At 39.6% G+C, this 20,245-nt stretch overlaps 2 protein-coding genes across 2 annotated transcripts in view; one reads left to right on the top strand and one right to left on the bottom strand.

Moving 5' to 3' along the window:
• Positions 1 to 6,411, top strand: part of nme9 (NME/NM23 family member 9) — an 8,405-nt gene extending 1,994 nt beyond the window's left edge. The window contains exons 6-16 of the mRNA XM_065962398.1: positions 193 to 280; positions 447 to 529; positions 618 to 710; positions 1,208 to 1,362; positions 1,700 to 1,896; positions 2,239 to 2,383; positions 2,466 to 2,573; positions 3,158 to 3,309; positions 3,417 to 3,561; positions 4,664 to 4,926; positions 6,277 to 6,411. Of these exons, the coding sequence (XP_065818470.1) occupies positions 193 to 280; positions 447 to 529; positions 618 to 710; positions 1,208 to 1,362; positions 1,700 to 1,896; positions 2,239 to 2,383; positions 2,466 to 2,573; positions 3,158 to 3,309; positions 3,417 to 3,561; positions 4,664 to 4,926; positions 6,277 to 6,347 (1,500 nt within the window). The 3' untranslated portion in view covers positions 6,348 to 6,411. The remainder of the gene's footprint in view (positions 1 to 192; positions 281 to 446; positions 530 to 617; positions 711 to 1,207; positions 1,363 to 1,699; positions 1,897 to 2,238; positions 2,384 to 2,465; positions 2,574 to 3,157; positions 3,310 to 3,416; positions 3,562 to 4,663; positions 4,927 to 6,276) is intronic.
• Positions 6,412 to 7,073: 662 nt separating this feature from the next.
• On the bottom strand, positions 7,074 to 18,548 carry smarcal1 (SWI/SNF related, matrix associated, actin dependent regulator of chromatin, subfamily a-like 1). Its single transcript, XM_020651143.3, has 17 exons — positions 17,731 to 18,548; positions 17,289 to 17,640; positions 15,869 to 15,919; positions 15,474 to 15,734; positions 15,340 to 15,390; positions 15,052 to 15,235; positions 14,664 to 14,814; positions 13,285 to 13,446; positions 13,098 to 13,163; positions 11,779 to 11,919; positions 10,876 to 11,094; positions 9,999 to 10,069; positions 9,681 to 9,783; positions 9,130 to 9,312; positions 7,899 to 7,999; positions 7,609 to 7,705; positions 7,074 to 7,450 (listed from the first exon to the last, which is right to left on the bottom strand). The coding sequence occupies exons 1-17, from the start codon at positions 18,157 to 18,159 to the stop codon at positions 7,259 to 7,261; spliced, it is 2,814 nt and encodes a 937-aa protein (XP_020506799.2). The 5' UTR covers positions 18,160 to 18,548; the 3' UTR covers positions 7,074 to 7,258.
• Positions 18,549 to 20,245: the final 1,697 nt, after the last annotated feature.

The following is a 20,245-nucleotide window of genomic DNA, read 5'->3' as shown; positions in this document are numbered from 1 at the left end:
CACACACACACACACACACACACACACACACACACACACACACACACACACACACACACACACACACACACACACACACACACACACACACACACACACACAGACAGACACACACACAAACACACACAGGTTTTATACTAACATAAAGCTAACATATAGTGTAACAGTGTTTGTATTTGTTGTGTCTGTCAGGTTAAAGATAATGGTCTGGTGGATGATGAGAAGGCTGAAGAAGAGGAGGAGACACTTAAACAGTCAGAAAATAATGAAAGCATAATCGGTGATGTGAAGGCAACATTATCATTAGCTCTTAATATTCTTTATTGGCATTAACATACATACTGGTACTGTTGTAACTGTGATTACAAATATTTCTATACCAGTGTTGTCATAATGCTGTAGGACATTTTTCTTACCAATCTTTGGGCTGCCCTTTTCTCCTGTAGTTCCTGCCAGTAAATCCTACACAGTTGCAATCATCAAACCAGATGCTGTAGCTCATGGCAAGGCAAATGAGATCATTATGAAGGTAAACTGCTCACATTCTAAGAAGACAAGATTGTCTAAAGCCTTCCTGCTGACATTAGTTAACTATCTGACACTACTCCCCTGGTTAGATTCAGGACGCTGGATTTGAGATCCTGGCCCATGAAGAGCGCACACTGACCGAGGTTGAAGCTCGAGACTTTTACCAGCACAAAGCAGCAGAGGTATGGTGACAAAGGGGAAGAAAAAGAGCAACTATGCACATACAGGCACACTCATGTCTGTATCTCATTGTTATTAAAGTCACACTGCTCAATGATAAGGTATATGCCCGGGTGGTTCGTCTAGGCCATTACACATTTTGTGTTAACACCCTGATGGGAGGAGAGTCAAGACCAGGGCAAAAATCATTTCAATTAGTTTACAATACATCACGCTTCCATCTGCATTTCTGCACAGGGCTCAAAATAGATCTGCTTTGCAAGCAGCTTTTGTGTTTTTGCTTATCACGCTGTTTGTGATGAGACTAAATCATTGGAGATTCTGAAAAACAAAAGCGTGCGAAAATTTGGCCAAGTGAAGCAATAATGATTTTAAAAAGACATATTGTCTGACTTTTAGTATTAATTCAGTTATCTGCATTCATTAATTTCTTACATTAACCTATGTTTATGCTCTTGTCTCTGTGTGTACCTGTGTGTATGTTATGGTGGTTATGTAGGTTTACTTCCAGGACTTGGTGCAGTTTATGTCCAGTGGCCCGTCCAATATCCTGGTACTTTCTCAGGTTGAGGACTCAGCCAATGTTGTAACAGCATGGCGTGAGTTCATTGGCCCTGCAGATAACGAGGAAGCCAGGAGAGAGAAGCCAGAAAGGTTCGTTATTGGAAAACATATTCTAAATTCACACAGTAGTTAAGAAATAAAAATCAAACATGGCATTGAAAACGTAAGATACAGTTAGATTTGTTGTTTAAAAAATGATTGTTTCTGTGCCTTTGTGAAGCAGAACATTTGTTTACAGCAGAGACATTATTCATGCACTGTTGATTGTGTGAAAAAATGTCAGGCTTAAGTCTGCAAAAAAGCGATTGAACAGCACATTCTCGCCCGCTCTGTCAGACACACCCAAACATTATGCTTCTCTCTGGTTAAGCACCAGCCGAGCAACCATCTGCTCTCCTCTCCTTTCTCCCCCCCTGGCTTCCTGCAGCTTGCGGGCACAATACGGCACACAGGCACTGTTCAACGCAGTGCACGGTAGTGAGGACATTGACCAGGCCGGCAGGGAGCTCGCCTTCCTCTTCCCCAACTTTAGGACAGCGTCAGTGACGGGGCAGGATGGGGAGGAAGAGCGTGTGGAGAGGACACTGGCTCTTATCCGGCCTGACGTTGCCAGAGAGAACAGAGGTGGGGTCCGTGCCAAATACACAAGTACACTGGTGTGCTAGCACAGATACAAACACTTAGTTGTTTTTTTATTGATATCGTGGGACTGCTTCTTAAATTCTCTGAGCAAAGTGTTGAATAAATCAGGTGCAGCTTCATTTTGCACTCTCAAACTAAACTATCACAACTAACTCAGTAAATCAAAATGATCTTACATTGAATTAGGCCCTTTTTTAAAAACTGAACATTATCAACTTCATGAAGGTGGGTTTTAAACCACGATTATTGCATCAGACTGAAATGAGAATTGCACACCTAAGAAACTGGTGTGTGAGTGTATGTCTTTCATCTATTGTTGTGCAGAAAAGATCCTGGCCAAAATCCACGAGTCAGGCTTCACTGTGGTTTTGAAAAGAGAGTTGAAGTTAACAGAGGAGCAGGTCAGACAGTTTTACTTCCAACATGTCAAGGAGGAACACTTCCCTGCACTGCTCAAAAGCATGACCAGGTGACTTACACTACTTAAAGTAGAATAAATCTAAAGAGTAGTTTGTGACTGCAGAGGTGCATTAAAATGTGTTTTTGAACAGTGGGCCCGTCCTAGCTTTGGCTCTTGCCAGAACGGGGGCCATTGAAGACTGGAGGAACATCCTCGGCCCTTCTGACATCAATCAAGCCAGAGAGGAGAGACCTGAATGGTGAGTGATGTGTGGTTCTTCGTGTATACAAATAAATGAGATGAAAGGACTTTTCACTGTTGACTACTCATTGAAAATACTTCTTTCTCTTTTGGCCATTTTTTTTTTACGTCTTCAGGCTCTGCAGATACGTATTATACACAAATGTGTGATTAAAGAGAGGAAAGCTTACAGTTCTGCACTGACGTTTTACAATTAAAGGCAGGAAATCAAGTAAATAACAATTGATTTTCTGACAGGGAGGTATTCTGAATCACATCTAAATTTTTCAAGCCAACAAGCCGAACATGTCTCTCCATTATTCATCACAGAACTCCTCCTGTTAAAGCTCAAACATCACACATGTTCAATGAGGAATTTAAGAGGCAAGGCACCAAAATAGCTTAAATCTCTTGGAAGGCAATCTCAGAAATTTGAAAAAATCCCTACTTGTCCTTCAAAAAGTCCAAAAATACAATTGTACAGCTTCATCTACTGAGAATTCCTGAAAGTAAACAGACATTAGCTGTGGAGTTAAGATGGTATCCCACAGTCTAACCATACCTGTAATTCTGACCTTCTACTGTATATGTCTCATCACTCAGTCTGAGGGCCATGTTCGCTTTGGAGAGCGAGCCTATCAACCCCCTCCATGGCAGTGCAAACCTTGAAGACGCAGAAAGAGAGATCAACTTCTTCTTCCCTAAACAGCAAACACTGGCAATGATCAAACCTGATGCCATGGAGGAACACAAAGGTTCTTTCTTGTCATTTAAAGAAACAAAAACAATGTTAACCACTGTTTATTACAAAGATCTGAAGACAGAAGTATATCTTCTTCATTCATTATTTTCTCTCCAACAGAGAAGATTCTGGAGGAGATCTATGGCATGGGTTTCTCTGTTACGCAGCTGAAGGAGACGGTGCTGTCAAGGGAGACAGCTGAGGAGTTTTACAAAGAGCACAGAGAGAAGCCCTTCTTCAGTCAATTGGTTGAATACATGTGTAGGTTAGTCTATCCCCGAACACAGCCAGAGGAGAAGGGCAAAATGTCCCTAGCAGACCTGCCCTCATTCTCAGTGCTGCTGCAAGTTTAACAGCACTTTTAACTGTAATCTCAGTAGCTTAGAATCAAGGCAGCCTCAGGCAAGTGGCGAGTAGTCCATCTCAATTTCTTTCTTTGTCCCACCACACATATATAGATTTTGGAGTTATCTTCCGCTCTGATTAGTCCCTTCACTCAGTTGTTACACAACTGCTCGGACAAAAAAATGCTGCAGCCTGAGAAACTACCTTTACTGTCACTCTCCTTTAATATCAGCTCAGGTTTAGTCTTAATAGTGTTTCTATACTCCAATCAGTGTGAAAGAGGCTCCATGTGTTTGTAAAGTTAAAGTAACACTTTTTCTTACAATGTAAGAAAGGTATGCACTGTTACACCTATCACAGTGTAACAGAGTGAAGTAAGCACTGTACCTCACACTGGTAGGTAATGTCAGAATCAGATTTATTGGCCAGGTATGCTGACATAGACAAGGAATTTAACTTCTGTGAACTGTGCTCTCATATGTACAGGTACAACATTAAATATCAACAATAAACATAATAAGAAAAGACTAATATGAAACAGTGCAGTGGTGAATAGCGCAAAAGATGCTGAAGTAACATGATAAGTAAAATGCAATTATGTGACAGATGGGTCAATTAGGGTTTTACAGTATTTACATAAATAAGTGTGCATATAATATGCACTGTTGCACCTATCCCTGCACCACTCAGCAATGTCACATGGTACTGGACTACTTGTAAAAAAATAAATAAAATTACATTTCAAATGTTTCAAAAGATTTGAAAAACATAGTTTCAATATAAACAGGGTCATATTAAGCTGCGGAAATACTTTATTAAATGCCAATGGAACCAGTGTTACAATTACCTAGACATCTAAAAAACTTTATATATTTTAACCAGGTTCACTCATTTTAACTAAGAAGTCTACAAATCTGTTAACCTGAAAAGTTAAGTATGAATGTTTACTGAGAGAATTCAATGTAAAGTTGCTCTTTTTAACAGAAAGTGACCCTCTGTGTTATTGTCATTATTTTTTTCAGCGGACCTTGCTTGATGCTGGTTCTGGCTAAGGAAAATGCAGTGGAAGATTTTAGGGTCATGATGGGTCCTACAGACCCTGACCAAGCTAAGGCTACGTCCCCAAACTCTCTGAGGGCCCGCTTTGCCTCTGACATCCTTCACAACTCAGTCCATGGATCCTCCAGTGAGACGCAAGCAGAAGAGGAGATACGACTTGTCTTTGGTGACATCAGCTCAGACACAGAGCTCACCAGTGGTGGAGAGACTGACACCACCCTTTTAGGTAATCATATGATGTGTGAAACAGTGATTTCATCTGTCACACCAACTGGTGTCACAGGAATAACTTTATTCATCATTTAGTGTGATGTCTATGGCTGAAATAACAAATGCTTAAAGTATGTATCAATTTCTTTCAGCAAAAGATCGAATTCAGAGGATTAACCCTCTACTAAGTCTACTTTTCTGTATGATAAATGATTTAACGGTCCAGCAAAGGCCTGTCCCACGCTAAAGGACTTTCAAGGAAAACACAACCAGTGTGCAGCCAATATTCTCATTGGTACATTTTCCCATTAATTGCACCTAAATAAAAAGCTGTTCAGGTTGTAAACTCTACTTTTGGATATGCTGTTAATCACATGACAGTTCAGGATAAATTATCTTGGAATGCAAAGTTAACCCGGTCTACTTTTTTAATCAATAGATTTGGTAACCTGCCTCAAACCCCCATTAATATTTAAACTGGTTATATTTAAAATGTCATTTTTTTAATGTCCTACGACTGCAAATAAACCTGCCTTTAGTCTTGTCAAGGTTAGAATTTGATTTGGGGAGGAGACACAGGGTTCAATCAGGCCTTCTGTGTGTGCATGTGCTGTACCTTTCAGAGAATCCATCTCCTGAATTGCTGCACAGCAATCACTACTTTTTGTCCTGGGAAATAAGACAAGCTAGCAAACAGATATGTCTCTTTATAATGACCGCATTCAGAAAGCTTCCACGAGCGAGAGGAGTTCTCTCTTCTGATTCCGAAAAACAACACCATTAATCTTCGAAACACACTAACGTCGGCTATCATGGGGATATAAACTGCTTTTGCTCTCTTTGTCAGGAAACTCCAGTAAGTCTTGATTTGCTGCGTTATGGATGTTGAGGGCAATATGCATTCAAATAGGCAACACATTCTCTTTCATTCCATTTTGTGGAGATAATAATAGGTTTAAGTGGAATGGTAGGCCTTTTTGAGTCCTGTGGTTGATTAATTTAAACTGCTGTTTCCCAAACGTGGGTATGTGAAGTGACTTAGTAGATACAGAGAAGTTACTTTCCATTTTCAAGTCAAGTCAAACTGACCTGGAAATGGACATGAAATCTTAAAAACTCAGTACAGCCCAGTAACATTGCTAACACTACAGTTATGTATAACCTGACCTCTAGTTTTAGAGGGTTGGTGGCGTGCAGTTGGAGCTAAAATAACTGAAAGTTGCTGGATAGTTAACTTTATTCATTCCCGGGGAGGGGAGCCTGGTGCATTGATTTATACAGAGAAACTTTATAATTTAATTTGTTTCAAGATATCACTGTATAGGGAATTAATATGTGGTTTGTTGTTTCATCCATTGATTTTCAGGTGACACACATAGTTCAAATCCTGGCAGCCCACAGACCGGAGGAGGTGACGATCCAGAGCTCTCAAACTAAATCAAGTCCCACATTTAGTCATTTCTCTTGCATAGGTTTATTCTGTAATATATTGTGAAAAAAATGCAAATCTGTCAAGCTATGAATCATGAAATAACAAGGAAGATGTGTTGTCTGTTTACATGCTTTGTATACTGTATGTGTAGGTGGAGGGACATTACAATCTGCCATCATATTCCTTTAGAAGGGGTTGAGTTATTTTTTTTAATATATTCTGCTGACATGATAATCACTCTACATGCTGCCTTAGCTCCTCTTAGCAGCTGTAAAATACACGACCCTGACCAGGATTGTAGTCACGACAAAACAATTATTTCAGGGTTTATAAAATAAAAGCTTTTTTTTCTATAACTAGACAACAATGAGAGGTACACTCTATTCAGTCAATCATGGGATTGCCTGCAAATGAATTGCCATTTCCAGGTCTAACTACCACACTGTGACAATATGAATATGAGTGATTAGACACATTCTTTTCCTTTGAGCTTAATAACAGCAGTTTAGCTTTACAATTGTGGACAACTTACCTCAGCTTAATTAGCATCATCAGAACAAAAACCTATTAAACCAGCATTAGCTTTATTGCTTTATGCTTGCTAGTGGAATTATTGAGACTAGGCCTTACACATTTAACTATGAAATTAAAACTGTTTTTCCCCCTAAATCAGCAACAGCACTCAAGATAATCAAAGATAAACATCCCACTGCATAAGTAACCAGCCAGGATACATTTTCAGAGATTCTAAAGAAAAACTTAAGAATCAAATATTTATTAATTTTCTCTGTCGCAAAAAAATAGGTTTATTAAAGTATTAAAAAAAAGTTATGTTCACATACGTTCAGTTCATGATAAGCTCAGCAAAATCTGGTATGGGGCTTGTTGACTGTCAGCCATTAAAAGTCATTAAAAGTCATCTGCTGAAATAGTCTTTGATGCTCCTTTTGCTGGGGTCTTGTCCGACCATGCCTTGTTGACCACAGCTGTCTTCAGGCGGGGAGTCCTCCCAGTCGTTTGCGGCCTCCAGTAAGATGGCCTCGTCCATATCATCATCCGCAGTGAAAGAGCTCTGGAACATTTCCATGATACTCCTCTGCTTAGGATCCTGAACAACAACAAATAATCACTTCATCTACAGGCTCACTAATGATGCAGCTTCAGTAGGTATGCTCTGCTGTACTGGATATGGTTACAACTTTATTTATGTTAATGTGTGAATGTTATTGAGAAACATGAAATGGTTTAAAATTATTGACTTCTTACCTTAGAGTGGAAGCTTGCATTGACTGCCTTGTCAGAGAGGTTGGACTCAGATAGGCCTACCTGCTCCAAGACATTCATTTTGGCCTGGATCATTGGCCTGGATCAATACATAGTGAATGTATTATAATGGAGCAGAAGCAATTAAATACACAACTTGTCACAATATGTCTTTCAGGAAAAACAACATTAACTTGACCTCACAGAGTCAGCTTTGGCTCATTGTTAAAAGACAAATGCTACAGTGTGGTAAAATCAGAATTAGGTAATTCAGCCCACTGACTGACACATACCACAGGTGATCATCAGCAGTTCCCTTGGCAACCAGGTAGTGAATGTTCACATTGCTGGTTTGTCCAATACGATGCACCCTATCCTCTGCCTGAATGAGAACCTGCAATGAGAAGAAAGCATTACAACAAAATCAGCAATTACATTTTTCATGAAATCATCAAAGGTGTTCTGTCTGTATTCAGCTGTGGTGACCCCTGGAGGTTGACTGCTGCTTTAGAAACAAATAAATATAATTATAATCTATCATTTAAATGTATAATTTTGCTGTCAGGAGTTAAAGTGAAAGCACCAATAAAATGACTGTTGGAGCTTAAGCTGTGGTTAATGTGAAAGAGAACAGGTTAAGTACAGAGCTCTTAATGGTGCTTTCACAGAGAAGTAAGCTGTTCTCAGAATTACTTCTGACCTTTTCTTGTAAATTAAAGTAGCCTATTTAAACTGTAGTGTGATATTTGTCACATCTTTGTCACTGCTAACACCAGGGTTGGCATGAGGGTGGAAGTGTTGAGTAAAAAGCCACCTCTGATGTGTTTGGGTGGATGCTTTTTTCCATGTAAATGTTGAATGTTTGCTTTAAGGATCTGTCGTCAAATGAAGAAAATATCCCTGATTAACTCCTTAAAGAAAAAAGGCTGCCAAAAGTAAAATAAAATCTGCAACATTTTAGGCACATGACCAAGAACAGCTTTTATCCGTTTTTGTCGTCTCCTCTGCCCTCCAGCAGGAATATACTTTATAAATCATTCTCTCTCATATATCACAAAGGGCAGATGTGCAGTGTTGATGAGGAGAGAAAGAAAATAAATTGCAGTAGTGGGTTGTAAAGCTGTTATTGTTAACACATGAGATATGTTTTCCTCATTTGTATTTCAAGTTTCTTTTTGACTTTTGAGATAAAGTTTTGTTTATTAAGCAGCTACATGTTTCACTTGTTTTCACTGGCAACTTTGTTCTCTTCTCTGTTTGTCATTTGGTGTCAGCATGTAGTCTGTAGTCAACAGGTTTCAGTCTGTTTTTCCTGAACAGCTGACGACATGGTTGGACAAAGGAGTATCTAATAAAGTGTTAATAGTAGCCACAAAACCAAAAGTGAGCTGACAGAGGATAAAAGACAAAGATTTGGATTGAAACAAAATTAAAGTCCAAAGCACTAGTGAAGATGTTTCTTTAAAAAAAAAGTACTCACACGGAGTATGCAGTAATTTGTAGTGAAGACTTTCTCTGGCTTACCCCAGGGTTCCAAAAAAGCTCAGCAAAGACCACAAGGTCAGCAGCGTGCAGAGTCAGACCCATGTTAGCTGCAGTGATGGACAGGACAGCTATGCAGCTATTGGTCGAGACCTGGAACTTCTCACAGAGCTGCTGCCGTTCAGCCGATGGAGTGGTCCCATCTATACGTATGTAAGCGGCATTCTAAAGAAGTAATTTTAAAACCTTGTGAATGGTGAGCATTTTTATAAACATTATAGAACTCCAAATGATCCTTTAACACAAACTCTTCACACTCAGAGTGGCTTTTAGTTGTGGGCCAAAACAAATTAACTGAATTAACGACCCTTCCTTTTAAAACCACAAAAACGATAAGTCATAATAGTTCTAAGCAGAAATGTGCTCAGCACTGCCCACACTTATTCCCTAGATAGCGATGAAACTTGACCTATGAGTTGACTTCAACTCCCACGCAAGAGCCAGTCTAGTTTAAAAAGTCAAATCGACTCTTTTAAGCCAACATTAGATTTCAGTTCCTCTCAGGCTTCTGCGCAGTGTGCTAATGGGCTTACCTTTTTTCCAAGTTCACTGGTGATATGATCCAGGACTAACTTATGATGGGCAAACACTAGAAACTTCTCCCTCCCACACTCCATCATATCTGTGATGTACTCCCTGGTAGTGACAGAAAGAATACATCTCTCAAAGGGAAGAGTCAAATATTCAGTTTACATGAGTATTTATCACAACGCTTCCAGTTATCACAAATCCAGTGCAATCACAACGCTCTGACAAAAGACTCCGATTCATTTTGCATTTTAATCTCAGTGCTCATCATATTTAATCTGATTTGACGTACTGATCCCCACCATTAGAGGGTCTGTACTTACATAATCGCTTGTAGCTTGGCTTCAGCTGTGTGGTTATAAAAGATGAGCAGGGCCTCCTTCTCTTCCCTTTTCTGAGAAAGGAGATAAGAAACAGTACAAGATAAGAACTGACAAGAGATTCTTTTTGATGATTGGATGCGACTGCCACTACTCGGAGGAGCAGTGTGATTATGAACAATCAAGCTCAGCAGCTCACTACCATCTGAGGATATGAAAACTAGTAGAATAAGGTTCACTGGAGTCCTCTGGGTTAGCTTAAAAGCATTTTTGAAGCCTGAAAGGACCCCAACAGCCGATCATCTGAATTCCACGTGTTAAACAAAGGATCCTTATGCTTATTGAACTAAAAGACTTTTTTAATCACAGACAATCCATTCAAAAAAGAATATACTGTTGTATTTTATCTTTAGGAAATAAGAGAATGTGTAATTTGAGGGACGGATCGGAAGAAGAGGTGATATAACTCGAAAATATTTTTAAGTCTAACAAAATGAAGTCTTAAATTATTAATAAAAACGATAAAAAGCTATCATTTATTTTTTAAACTCTGTTGTTTGGGAGTAACTTAACACATTCTTGTTTCCAGTTTATCAAAATAAATACGCCTTTTCAGCCAACATTGAAATTAAAAAATATAAACTTTAACTTATCTGTCTAACATGCTCTGAAATCTTATTGTAATCACTGCCACCTGGGTACAAAAAAAAGTTGTGCAACTTTGTTGTTTATATCTTTCAATTTAATTTTTCTGTTTCAATTGTGCCTCAATCCCTAAAATGATAATACCTGTAGAGACTGATATCCTTGAAGTGTTCAAATCCTTTTTTGTGTGTGATTTTGTTACTTTTTCATATTTTCAAAGATCATGTGAACTTACATTGCTGTTTCCGTTGGCTAACTGCTTGGCGGCAGCAGACAGAGCAGCTTTGGTGCGGGTGCTGACACCATCTATAGTCACTGTGACCACCTTGCGTTGTTTAGAGGGAAGCTGAGAGAGGACTTCAGACTTGAGGCGACGCAGCATCAGACACTCCTCCAATAACAGCTTCAGCTCTCCAAGGTTAGAGGAGCCCGAGTAATCCCAGCCCCAAGTCATCTAGAGGGGGGGAGGAGATATACAGAAGAGACAATTACAAAACAACAGACTTGATGGAGGGAGGAATGAGGAGATGTAAGACATGAGGTAAAATTAACAGATCAGCCAACACCTTAAACTTTGAAATGAGACTAAACTTAAAGAATGAAAAACTCTGATTTCACACATGAACTGGAAAAGCTCCAGCTGGAGAACATCAGTATGTGGCCTTATTTTAGCAGATGGACTTCTATGGTGATAGACCCCATTTTTACAGGGCAGCTCATAATCTCCACATTCTTAGCTGGATATTAGTCATCAAGACCAAATTAAGGTCGTAATTGGTCTTTAAATCATGCAGAGTGTTCCCTATTCAAAACCAAAGAAATGAATTAAGATGATTAATTGGCAAGAAGGAGAGTCACAGAAAATGGGATGAAATAAATGGAGAGCCCCCCCCCCCCCCCAAATATATAAAATAACAATCTAAGTAATCACAGTAAAGGAATGTGTTGATGCCTAAAACACAACTAGTTTAATTCCTTAGACTGCTCATTTACCGGTATGTATACTTCCTTTAAACGATGAATGTCATCAGTAATACATATTTGCTAATCAACCCACTTTAAATCCTCTGGTGTCTCCCTGACCTTCAGCCAATAGCTCAACAGTATTAAACGTCAATCTTGGAAAGACTTAAGCTACCTGTTTGGCATTGCAGTAGCGCATCCCAAAATCATGGAAGCGGGGGAAGAGTGTAGGCCTGACAGCCAGGATCTGGGTGTAGAGCTCACAGGGTCTGGACATGGCGGGGGTCCCGGACAGAAGAATCACTCTCTTTGCTGCCTGAAGATGGAAAAACAACTAATCAGAGCACAGTTAAGGATCAAGGTATTAAACCTAACCATGAGCCAAGTCCTGCGTGATGCGGCTTTAGCTGGTTAGTGGATCCATGTCACCAGCAAACATTCCTGTACTATACAGATACATCAATGCAGTCTCTGTGATACAGTGATGTTGAGAATGAGGTTTAATTACTGGGATCTAAATAGAACTTGAGGAAAGACTAAATATGTGTTAAAGCTCAAATTAAATAATGTTGCTTGTGTAGCTTGTCAGTCTAATAAACTGATGAAACTGGCTCATGGTCTGTTTGAGGACTATTCTTGTGTAGATCTAAAAATAAGAATACATTTTATCTGTAATACGCTTTACAAGAAAAGTTTTAATGAACATTCGGGACAATGTTACGTGCAAAACTTGGAACAGAAACTTAAATGTCTGATAGGTGACCTAGTGGAAAGGAAAATTGGTCCATGTTTTATTGGCAAGCTTATACCTGAATACTTAGATCAGGGGTGTCCAAAGTGCGGCCCGAGGGCCATTTGCGGCCCTTGAGGGGATTTTTTTGCGGCCCGTGACTTAAAATGAAGAATCAGAAGATTTTATTGATTAAGATTGGCACGTTATCTTATTTTTCATGTTAACAACAATATTGAACAATATTCCTAAAACAGAAAATGCTCAGTAACATGTCTGTTGTTGTTTTTTTAAATCTATAGATTTTACTATTTTCCACATTTTTTTGTAAACTATGAAAAAAAAAGATATGCAAAGTTTTTGCAAACAAGCGGACTGTTGTTTAACCATTTAATGACCTGAGCTAAATGAACCACGTTACAGGCTCTGAGAAAAAAACAAATTAAGTAGAACGAAGAAATCAAAATATTTGATTTCCTTTTATTAAAGGGTTTCTTTAGATTCTGATCTACAAAGCCTTACTATTTTTTCAACTATATTTAAAAAAAAAAAAAAAAAAACCCTGTGGCCCGCAAGTGTTTCTAACACGACAATTTTGGCCCGCAAGAAAAAAAGTTTGGACACCCCTGACTTAGATAAACTGTTTCTTTAAATGAGCTCTTGATATTTCACTTTGGATATTTTTGTGATATCCTGCTGAGAGCCTTTTATGTACTTTACAGGGTTATTAAACCGAATCAAATGTTAAATAGAAGAAGGAGTACCTTCAGGAGAGGTAAGGCTGCCCTACAACGAGCAGTCTTCATGTTCTTCAGAAAGTGAGACTCATCCTGCATAGAATGACAAATAAACAGGTTTATTAATAACCTAGAGTTTAAGTTTTATAGTAATGGATACTGGAATCGAGAACAGTCATTGCTATATTCTGAACAGTTTAACCAAACAGCTGACCATGATGAGAACGCTGAAGGGCTTTCCTGGCAGCTGCTTGTCCATCCTGCTCAGGAGGTCGTAGCTGATGATGTTGACCGTACCAGAGCGCAGATTATCTTTGGCCTTCACCACCACGTTGATGCTGTCAGCACTCAGGGAGGGAAGCCAGCGTCTGAAGGCCTTCAGGCAGAGACACTTACTCATGTAAGACATGCAGAATCAAAACTAAAGAATTTTAAATTCAGGGTGTACTTTTTCCTAACACCAGGAGTATGTCGGAACTCGGGAATTTCAGAGAAAAAACTTCAAGAAGACATCTGTGACTGGTCACTGGTTTACATGTTGCTAATCATCAGCAATTCAGCCTAACTGTTATTATAAAAGAGCTGACCCTCGTTCAGAAATACGGTGGCCCAAATGTTTCTGACAATTTACTTACTTGCTCTACATTCTCCTGTCAACCTGGCTTAAAGTCACAAAGTGATGTCTATTTTTACAGCAAATCAGTCTACATGCAGAGCGCTAACAGTGCAGATAATATCGGAGCTAGACTGACTAAGTATCCTTTCAACTGGAAGACACTCTATAACTAAACTCTCCTCTGTGTTTTCTGACTTCTGATTGGTGGACTGTGTTTGATCCGAGCAATCTATTTCGAGAACAGCCTGTGTTGTCTTGTCAATAGACAGAAGGCAAAGTGAGGATCTTCAGAAAATGCAGTGCTGCCAGAAAAGTAGAGTATAGATGCTACAGAAAATGAGAGACACTCAGAAATAAGCGAGAGCCAAGATGATCTCTGAAAGAAAATAAAAAACTGGGACATGGAAGGAATAACAATAATAACAATTCAATAATGGCGAGCAAAGGGTGGGATTGTTTTAGATGTGTGTCTACAAAGTCTCAGGTTGTAAATTAGCTGGAGAAACCGTTTCCAACATATGTCCAGTTTACCTTTCAACAGAATAATTAATCAGATAAAGGGGATAATACAAAATGTTAAACTTTCAAAATCCCCAAAGAATAACTGATATTCATTTCTATCACAAATCAACAATTCACATTTCTAAATATCGATTGAAACAATTAGACAAATAAAAGACATCAATTCATTCTGCCAATTTACCCACTGAAGATAAAGTACAGACCAGAGAGTAACTAGTCCTTGGGGGTCTTACTCGAATGCAGAAAGCTTTATACTGTGTGGGGCAAAGCATTTGTCAGAGGAGGAGACTTGAAGGATATGCTTATGAAGCCGCCTGCTGACTTAATGCAGACTGATAATGACACCATTAAACAGAAACAAAGTGATAAACTCCTGCCTCCTCTAAGTAATGAGCTTTTTTCTCCGAGGCACAAAACTTTGATTAAGAAGAAAAAACACTGCTAATTCTTTTTACCTCGGCCCAGGTGAAGCGCACAGAGGAGGGAGCCACCACCAGCAAAGGCCACTCGTTCCTGTAGTAGTCGGCTATGCAGATGGCCTGCACCGTCTTTCCCAGGCCCATGTCATCAGCCAAGAGGAGGCGGCCTTGTTTTGACACTGCAAAACTAAAGAAACATATGACATAATAATGTCAGAAATTACTGTTTCGCTGATCAAACTGTTTCAATCTAAAAACGTGCAGTACAATCACAGATGATTGGCATATAAATACTGAATCATTCTGATGAGTCTCTTCATTTGCGCAAGGCTGTCATCATTATATTTAAATAGCTGTCTCGAGGTATTGAGTTATTGGCTACACCATGCAGAGAGAGCACTAATGGCTTTCAAAAGGCACCTACTTGACTCCCTCCCTCTGGAAGGGCATGAGGCTGCGGGTGAGCGAGGGGTCGATGCCGGAGAGGTCTGCCTCAGGGACGTCTAAAGACCTGGCTTCGGTCCCATCAAAGCTGGCAGAAAACGCCTGGACTATTGCCCTGGGCAGAGGCTCCACCTCCACTGCTGCTATCCCACTGAGAAGATCCACTGGGTGTGGAACAACGCACGGTCAGACAAGATGGCAAATGTTACAGAGACAAACACAATCACAGAGATAAAAACAGCCAGATACAGCATATGTTGTTACTCACTGAGTCTCTTGTAGTCTTCAAGTGAAAAGCTCCACTTCCTTGCTTTCATATCTGCCACAGAACAAAAGAAAACGCATCAGAAGCTGAACAACTCCAATTAAAGCGGCCATAAACATTCAAAAACATTTTGTTACCATAGCTCTTCGTTGGCATCTGCTTGAACGCTGCAATGACATCGCCATGATAACCGATATCAACCTCAAACTTTGTCCGAGACACCAGGATGCACTGGCCCTGCAGAGTAGCTCCAGGTTTCTGCCAGCCGTTACACAGCTTCAGCAGCGCCCCCAGTGCTGCACCGTCGCGAGCTCGGCTGGTGGCTACAGCAACGTCCAGTGCTTCCATTCCCTCCAGAGGCCTCAAAGACACAGAGGGAATCGAAGCTGCTTCGTCCACTGCAACAAGGGGGGAAAGACAAGAGGTGATGCAGCAGCAGCCCAACAAGAGTACTCGGTCACATAATCAATTCAAACTACTTCTTTGAAGATAAAAAAAGCATGCTTTGTGAATTTTACCCTAACATTCATACTTAGCTGTTGGTAGTCCTCCAGGTCGAAGTTCCACATCTTTGTGGCAGGGTCTAAAGCAGAACAGAATACTCAGTATTCCAAAAGGCTGTACAGAAATAGACATGTATAAGAGCAAACATATCAAATAACTTGGGAATTAAAGAAAGACGATACTGGTTCGGATGAAGGACTTGTCAACAGTTTCTTCAACAAATAAGAATGCTGAAGTTTTTGTCAGTGGTTACAGTAGTTCAGTCATTTTATCGTCTTTTATTGCTTGTTTTTTTCCTTCAGGGATGTGATCGGCAAAGGACAAAAAAGAAGCACCCCCCCCCACCACTAACATAAAAAGACAATAAATACTTCTACAATATTTGAAATGCCCCATAACTGGACCCAAACGTTACCTACAATGTTTTTTTTTGTCTTTATCAACAATTCGTTGGTCAATGCCATTAGATGAATATTCATGGGTTAATAGTAGGAACCATCAGGTAAGGGGGCTCTTCCGGTCCCCAAAGAACATGTTTAGAACCAAACCTTTATTTTCCTGCAACCCGACCAATTTTTAAGCACCAATGTGTGCTTTGTTGCGCAACATTTTATAGATAAGTCCTCTTTTAAGTGTCTTTTCTTATTAATTTAGTTTTTATATGGAACCTCTTCAAATCAGTGACAAATGAATTCATTGAAGTACTTTTACAAGTGTGTGGACTTTAATAGTTCTTGTGTTTCTGCACTGTTTTAGCCCTGCAGAATCTCTAAAGCTGTAGCTCTATGAAAGTATGTATAAGTCACAGGTAGTTCTGAGTGACATCACTGAGTGACTTGTTTTCTTTATGCACTTCTTATAATGGAAAACAATATGAAAATGTAAACAAACCTTTTTGTGACACATGGCCATGCAGTTATGAATTGACTTATCTTTAGTTTGACTTATATCTTGATTTGGATTAGAAGACGGTTCAGGACAAAGAACATTTCATAAAGTCGCCCAAACAACATAATTCCTTCTTTTTTTTTTTTCTTAATTGCTTTGCTTTAGTCTTTCAAAGCACTTTGTAAACAACTGTTCATACAGTGCTATGTACATGAAGTTTGTATTATTTGTTTGTTTGTTTGCAAGTCAACTGCATGGCATGATTGGGTTTATTTAAAAACTGCAGAATCTGTTGATACATTAAAGTAAGTCTAATCAGTCACAAGATGATGCAGAACCTACTCTGACCTATTTCCGACTGAGAGGTAAACAGCTTGTGAAATAATTACATCAGTAAAAAAGTTGCTAATTTGTGTTTGCGTATGCTTGTTATTTGTTTATCACTTTCTGTATTTCATATGTGTACAGCTGTCTTTACTGGAGATGTAAAAAGAAAAGACAAAAGATATGAGCATCAAGACTTAGCTGAAACATTAGACCTCCACTCCCAGGATACTTACCATAGTTCTTTGAAGAGATGGATTTAAAAACTGCAATGAGTTCGGCATGATAGCCGACTTCTATTCTGAAGCGTCCCTCTGTGTGAGATACACATTTTCCTCTTACGGAGATGGCAGGCTTCTTAGTAGGTGCACCATTAAGAGTTGAAGAGTTAGAGGGTAGCTGTGCAACAGGGCTTTGGGCAGGTTTACTAGTCTGCTTGTAGAATGAGCCAATTGCTCCACCAGAGGTATTTGAGGTGAGGTTAGGCTTGGGATGAGCTGGCTTTGCCCCAAAGCTTCCTCCGCTTGACAAGACAGTGCTGCTCACATGTTGACTTGTTGTCTGGGGTAGTGGGTCAATAACTTTCACCTACAAAAAAGGACAGTGAGCAGATTAAGCAAACAGTATAAAAGTTATTTTCTCTAAACATTAAATTGAACATTACAGCACAGATCTCACCTGTCTCGAAGTAGCAGAGTTACACAGAGCACTCTGGTTGATCTGGTTGCCAGTGCCAGATAACTGCTGATGGTTTTGGCCATGATTTGGATTATAGAGGCTTTGTGAGTCTTTTTTGAGGGGTGGAACAAAGCGCTTGGGTTCAGAGACCACGCTTGGTGTTTCTCTGTGATGTGTTTTTAAGGGTGGGACAAACCGTTTTGGTTCAGGGGCAAAACTGGGTGTTTCTCTGAGATGTGTGAGGGCAGCAGGATCCGAAGCAATGCCTCGTTTAGGAGGGTGAGTCTGTACTGAACTACTGGAGGAGAGTGCTGAGGCCTGCTTGTTGCTGCTAATATTCTGTCCAAGTCTTTGGGCTCTTCTCTCCAAAGCCCTCTGTCTGTTTTCTTCTATCTTTCTCCACTGCTCTGCACTCAGTGGATTAGACATGATGATGAACTCTGCTGCACCTAACGCCAAGCAACGACGTTTGACTCACACTCAGAGTTAACAAAGATATCTAGTTAGCCAACAATCAAGTGATGCATGTACAAGTTTCTCCGTTAGCATACAGTACGTGCACTGTATGCTTCCCTGCTAGCAGTGGAAGCTAACGTTGGCTAGCAAGGGCGGCAACAGTTAGCAGCGAAATAAACCGTGTTAGTGCCTTACAGTCTATGGTTAGTGTTAGTCATATGGCAGCATCTATTCACTGGAGAGTACATGACCAAGAGTGATGTCTAGATACGAACAATGTTATTCAAAGTTGTACGAACGAAGCAGACAGAAACCTTTAACGCTAGTTGACAACTTACTTGTTCAACAAAGCGGTGAGTCTGCCGCGCAGGAAGTGACGTTACAAAACAACCAGGCACGTGTCGGTGGCGGTTGCCTGGTGATGTAGTCATAGCAACAAACATGAGCATCGATATTAACCATAGGCTATATTATTATTAACCCTTAATATTTACAGTATTAACCTTAACCATTACACGTTTTTAGATGTTTGTATTTCACATTATTTCGTGAGTACCCGAAAGTGTTTAATGCGTCAGCTTTAAAGAGAAGGCATGCAAACTGTTTCACTACATTGAAGGTAAGGTTGAAGTTTAGCTGGAAGAGGGAGAGTTGTACGCTACTCAGGGGCGCCACCAGGAACTCCGGGCCCCGTGAAAAGATCTCACATAGGGCCCCTACCACGGCCCAAACTAACCTAACATTTCTATAACTATCACTCAAACGAGCCATAAAAACTTTGCAACTATGCTTTGTTTTACACCCTGAAAATGGGAGATAAATAAAGATAAATAACCACTGTAATATTTCCTCATAGCTTAAACATAATTTAAACTTTGTAATATTTGCACCTTTCAGACAGTTGAAACATTTCCAGCAACACTATTTTACTTATTAACTTGCTATAGTTAATGTTGTAAAGGCTTTTATTGTCTAAAGTGATCTTATTGGTTAGCTTATTGAATTAAAAATTCTACTGGCATTAATGATAAACTGTAAACAAACAATAAATCTGAATTAGATTCTGCCATGACTTTAAAATGAGGCTGTAATAGTTCTTCTTTGTTCTGACTTCACTTTAATTCCTCTTACACTGCATTATCATTTGTCTCACCTGACGTTCAAAATATTGTTTTTTGAGCAAAGTTTTGCTGCTAGCGCGACAACATTGATATCATATGAATTGACAGTTTACAAAGAATCTGTTGATATCAAATATGTTACTGTAGCTCGCTGGGAAAGACGCTAAATATAGCTCCAAAGTGGACTCTTTTTTTTTTACCGCAATGTAATATTTTTATAAAATAGGGTCATATGAAATCGTATCTATGAAGGGGATTCATGAATTTATGCATAAAACACAAATTGAACAAAACGATATTCTTGGCTTAATCTGGTTTAATCTGCAGCCTGCCACATCTCTCACTCTTGACTCGACCATTATACGTATTCATAAGGGGGGAGAGGGCCTTTGAGACAGACTCCACATTTTTTCCAGAAAGGAATTCTGAATGTTTGTTCATTTATTCAGACAATTTTAGTTATCTTATTGCGTTTATAACATAGAGAAAAAAGCTAAATAAGAAATAGATTTTTATTTCAGGCCCATGAAGGGCCCCCCTCCCCACTGGGGCCCTGGGTAGTCAGTCCCACTTCCCCCCCCCCCCCCCCCCCCCCCCCCACTACGACGCCCCTGACGCTACCCTAAATGTAACGTAAACTTTACGTCTGCCCTGCCAACTAACAGGAAACATACCGTTCAACAAGGTAGGCTACAACAGTAAAATACTACAAAAATGCATTAGTTTTATTAATTTTAGAACATAGGCTACATAATTTTACAGATAAACAAGGTCTTGCAAATTGAAGTGAAAAATTCTCTTGAACTAGCCTATAAGAAAGCAGTGTTTGCTGATTAGTTCTACACTTTTGTACTTTTACTCAAGCAGGCATTTTGATGGACTTCTACTTGTACTTTTACATTGTGATATTGCTTTATTTTAGGTTGCCTAATTTAAAC

This window comes from Labrus bergylta, chromosome 13 (assembly GCF_963930695.1).
Source record: "Labrus bergylta chromosome 13, fLabBer1.1, whole genome shotgun sequence".
NCBI lineage: Eukaryota > Metazoa > Chordata > Actinopteri > Labriformes > Labridae > Labrus > Labrus bergylta.
The sequence above is the reverse complement of the archived record's forward strand: the minus strand, read 5'-3'. Positions and strand labels throughout refer to the sequence as shown.

Coding starts and splice junctions, on each gene's coding strand:
- smarcal1 (XM_020651143.3), bottom strand. CDS start 18,159: ATGTCTAATCCACTGAGTGCAGAGCAGTGGAGAAAGATAGAAGAAAAC. Junction 11,920..13,097: donor CAGCCTTACCTCTCCTGAAG/GTACTCCTTCTT, acceptor TTCCATCTTCAG/GCAGCAAAGAGAGTGATTCT. Junction 10,070..10,875: donor TAGCCAACGGAAACAGCAAT/GTAAGTTCACAT, acceptor CTCCTTTCTCAG/AAAAGGGAAGAGAAGGAGGC.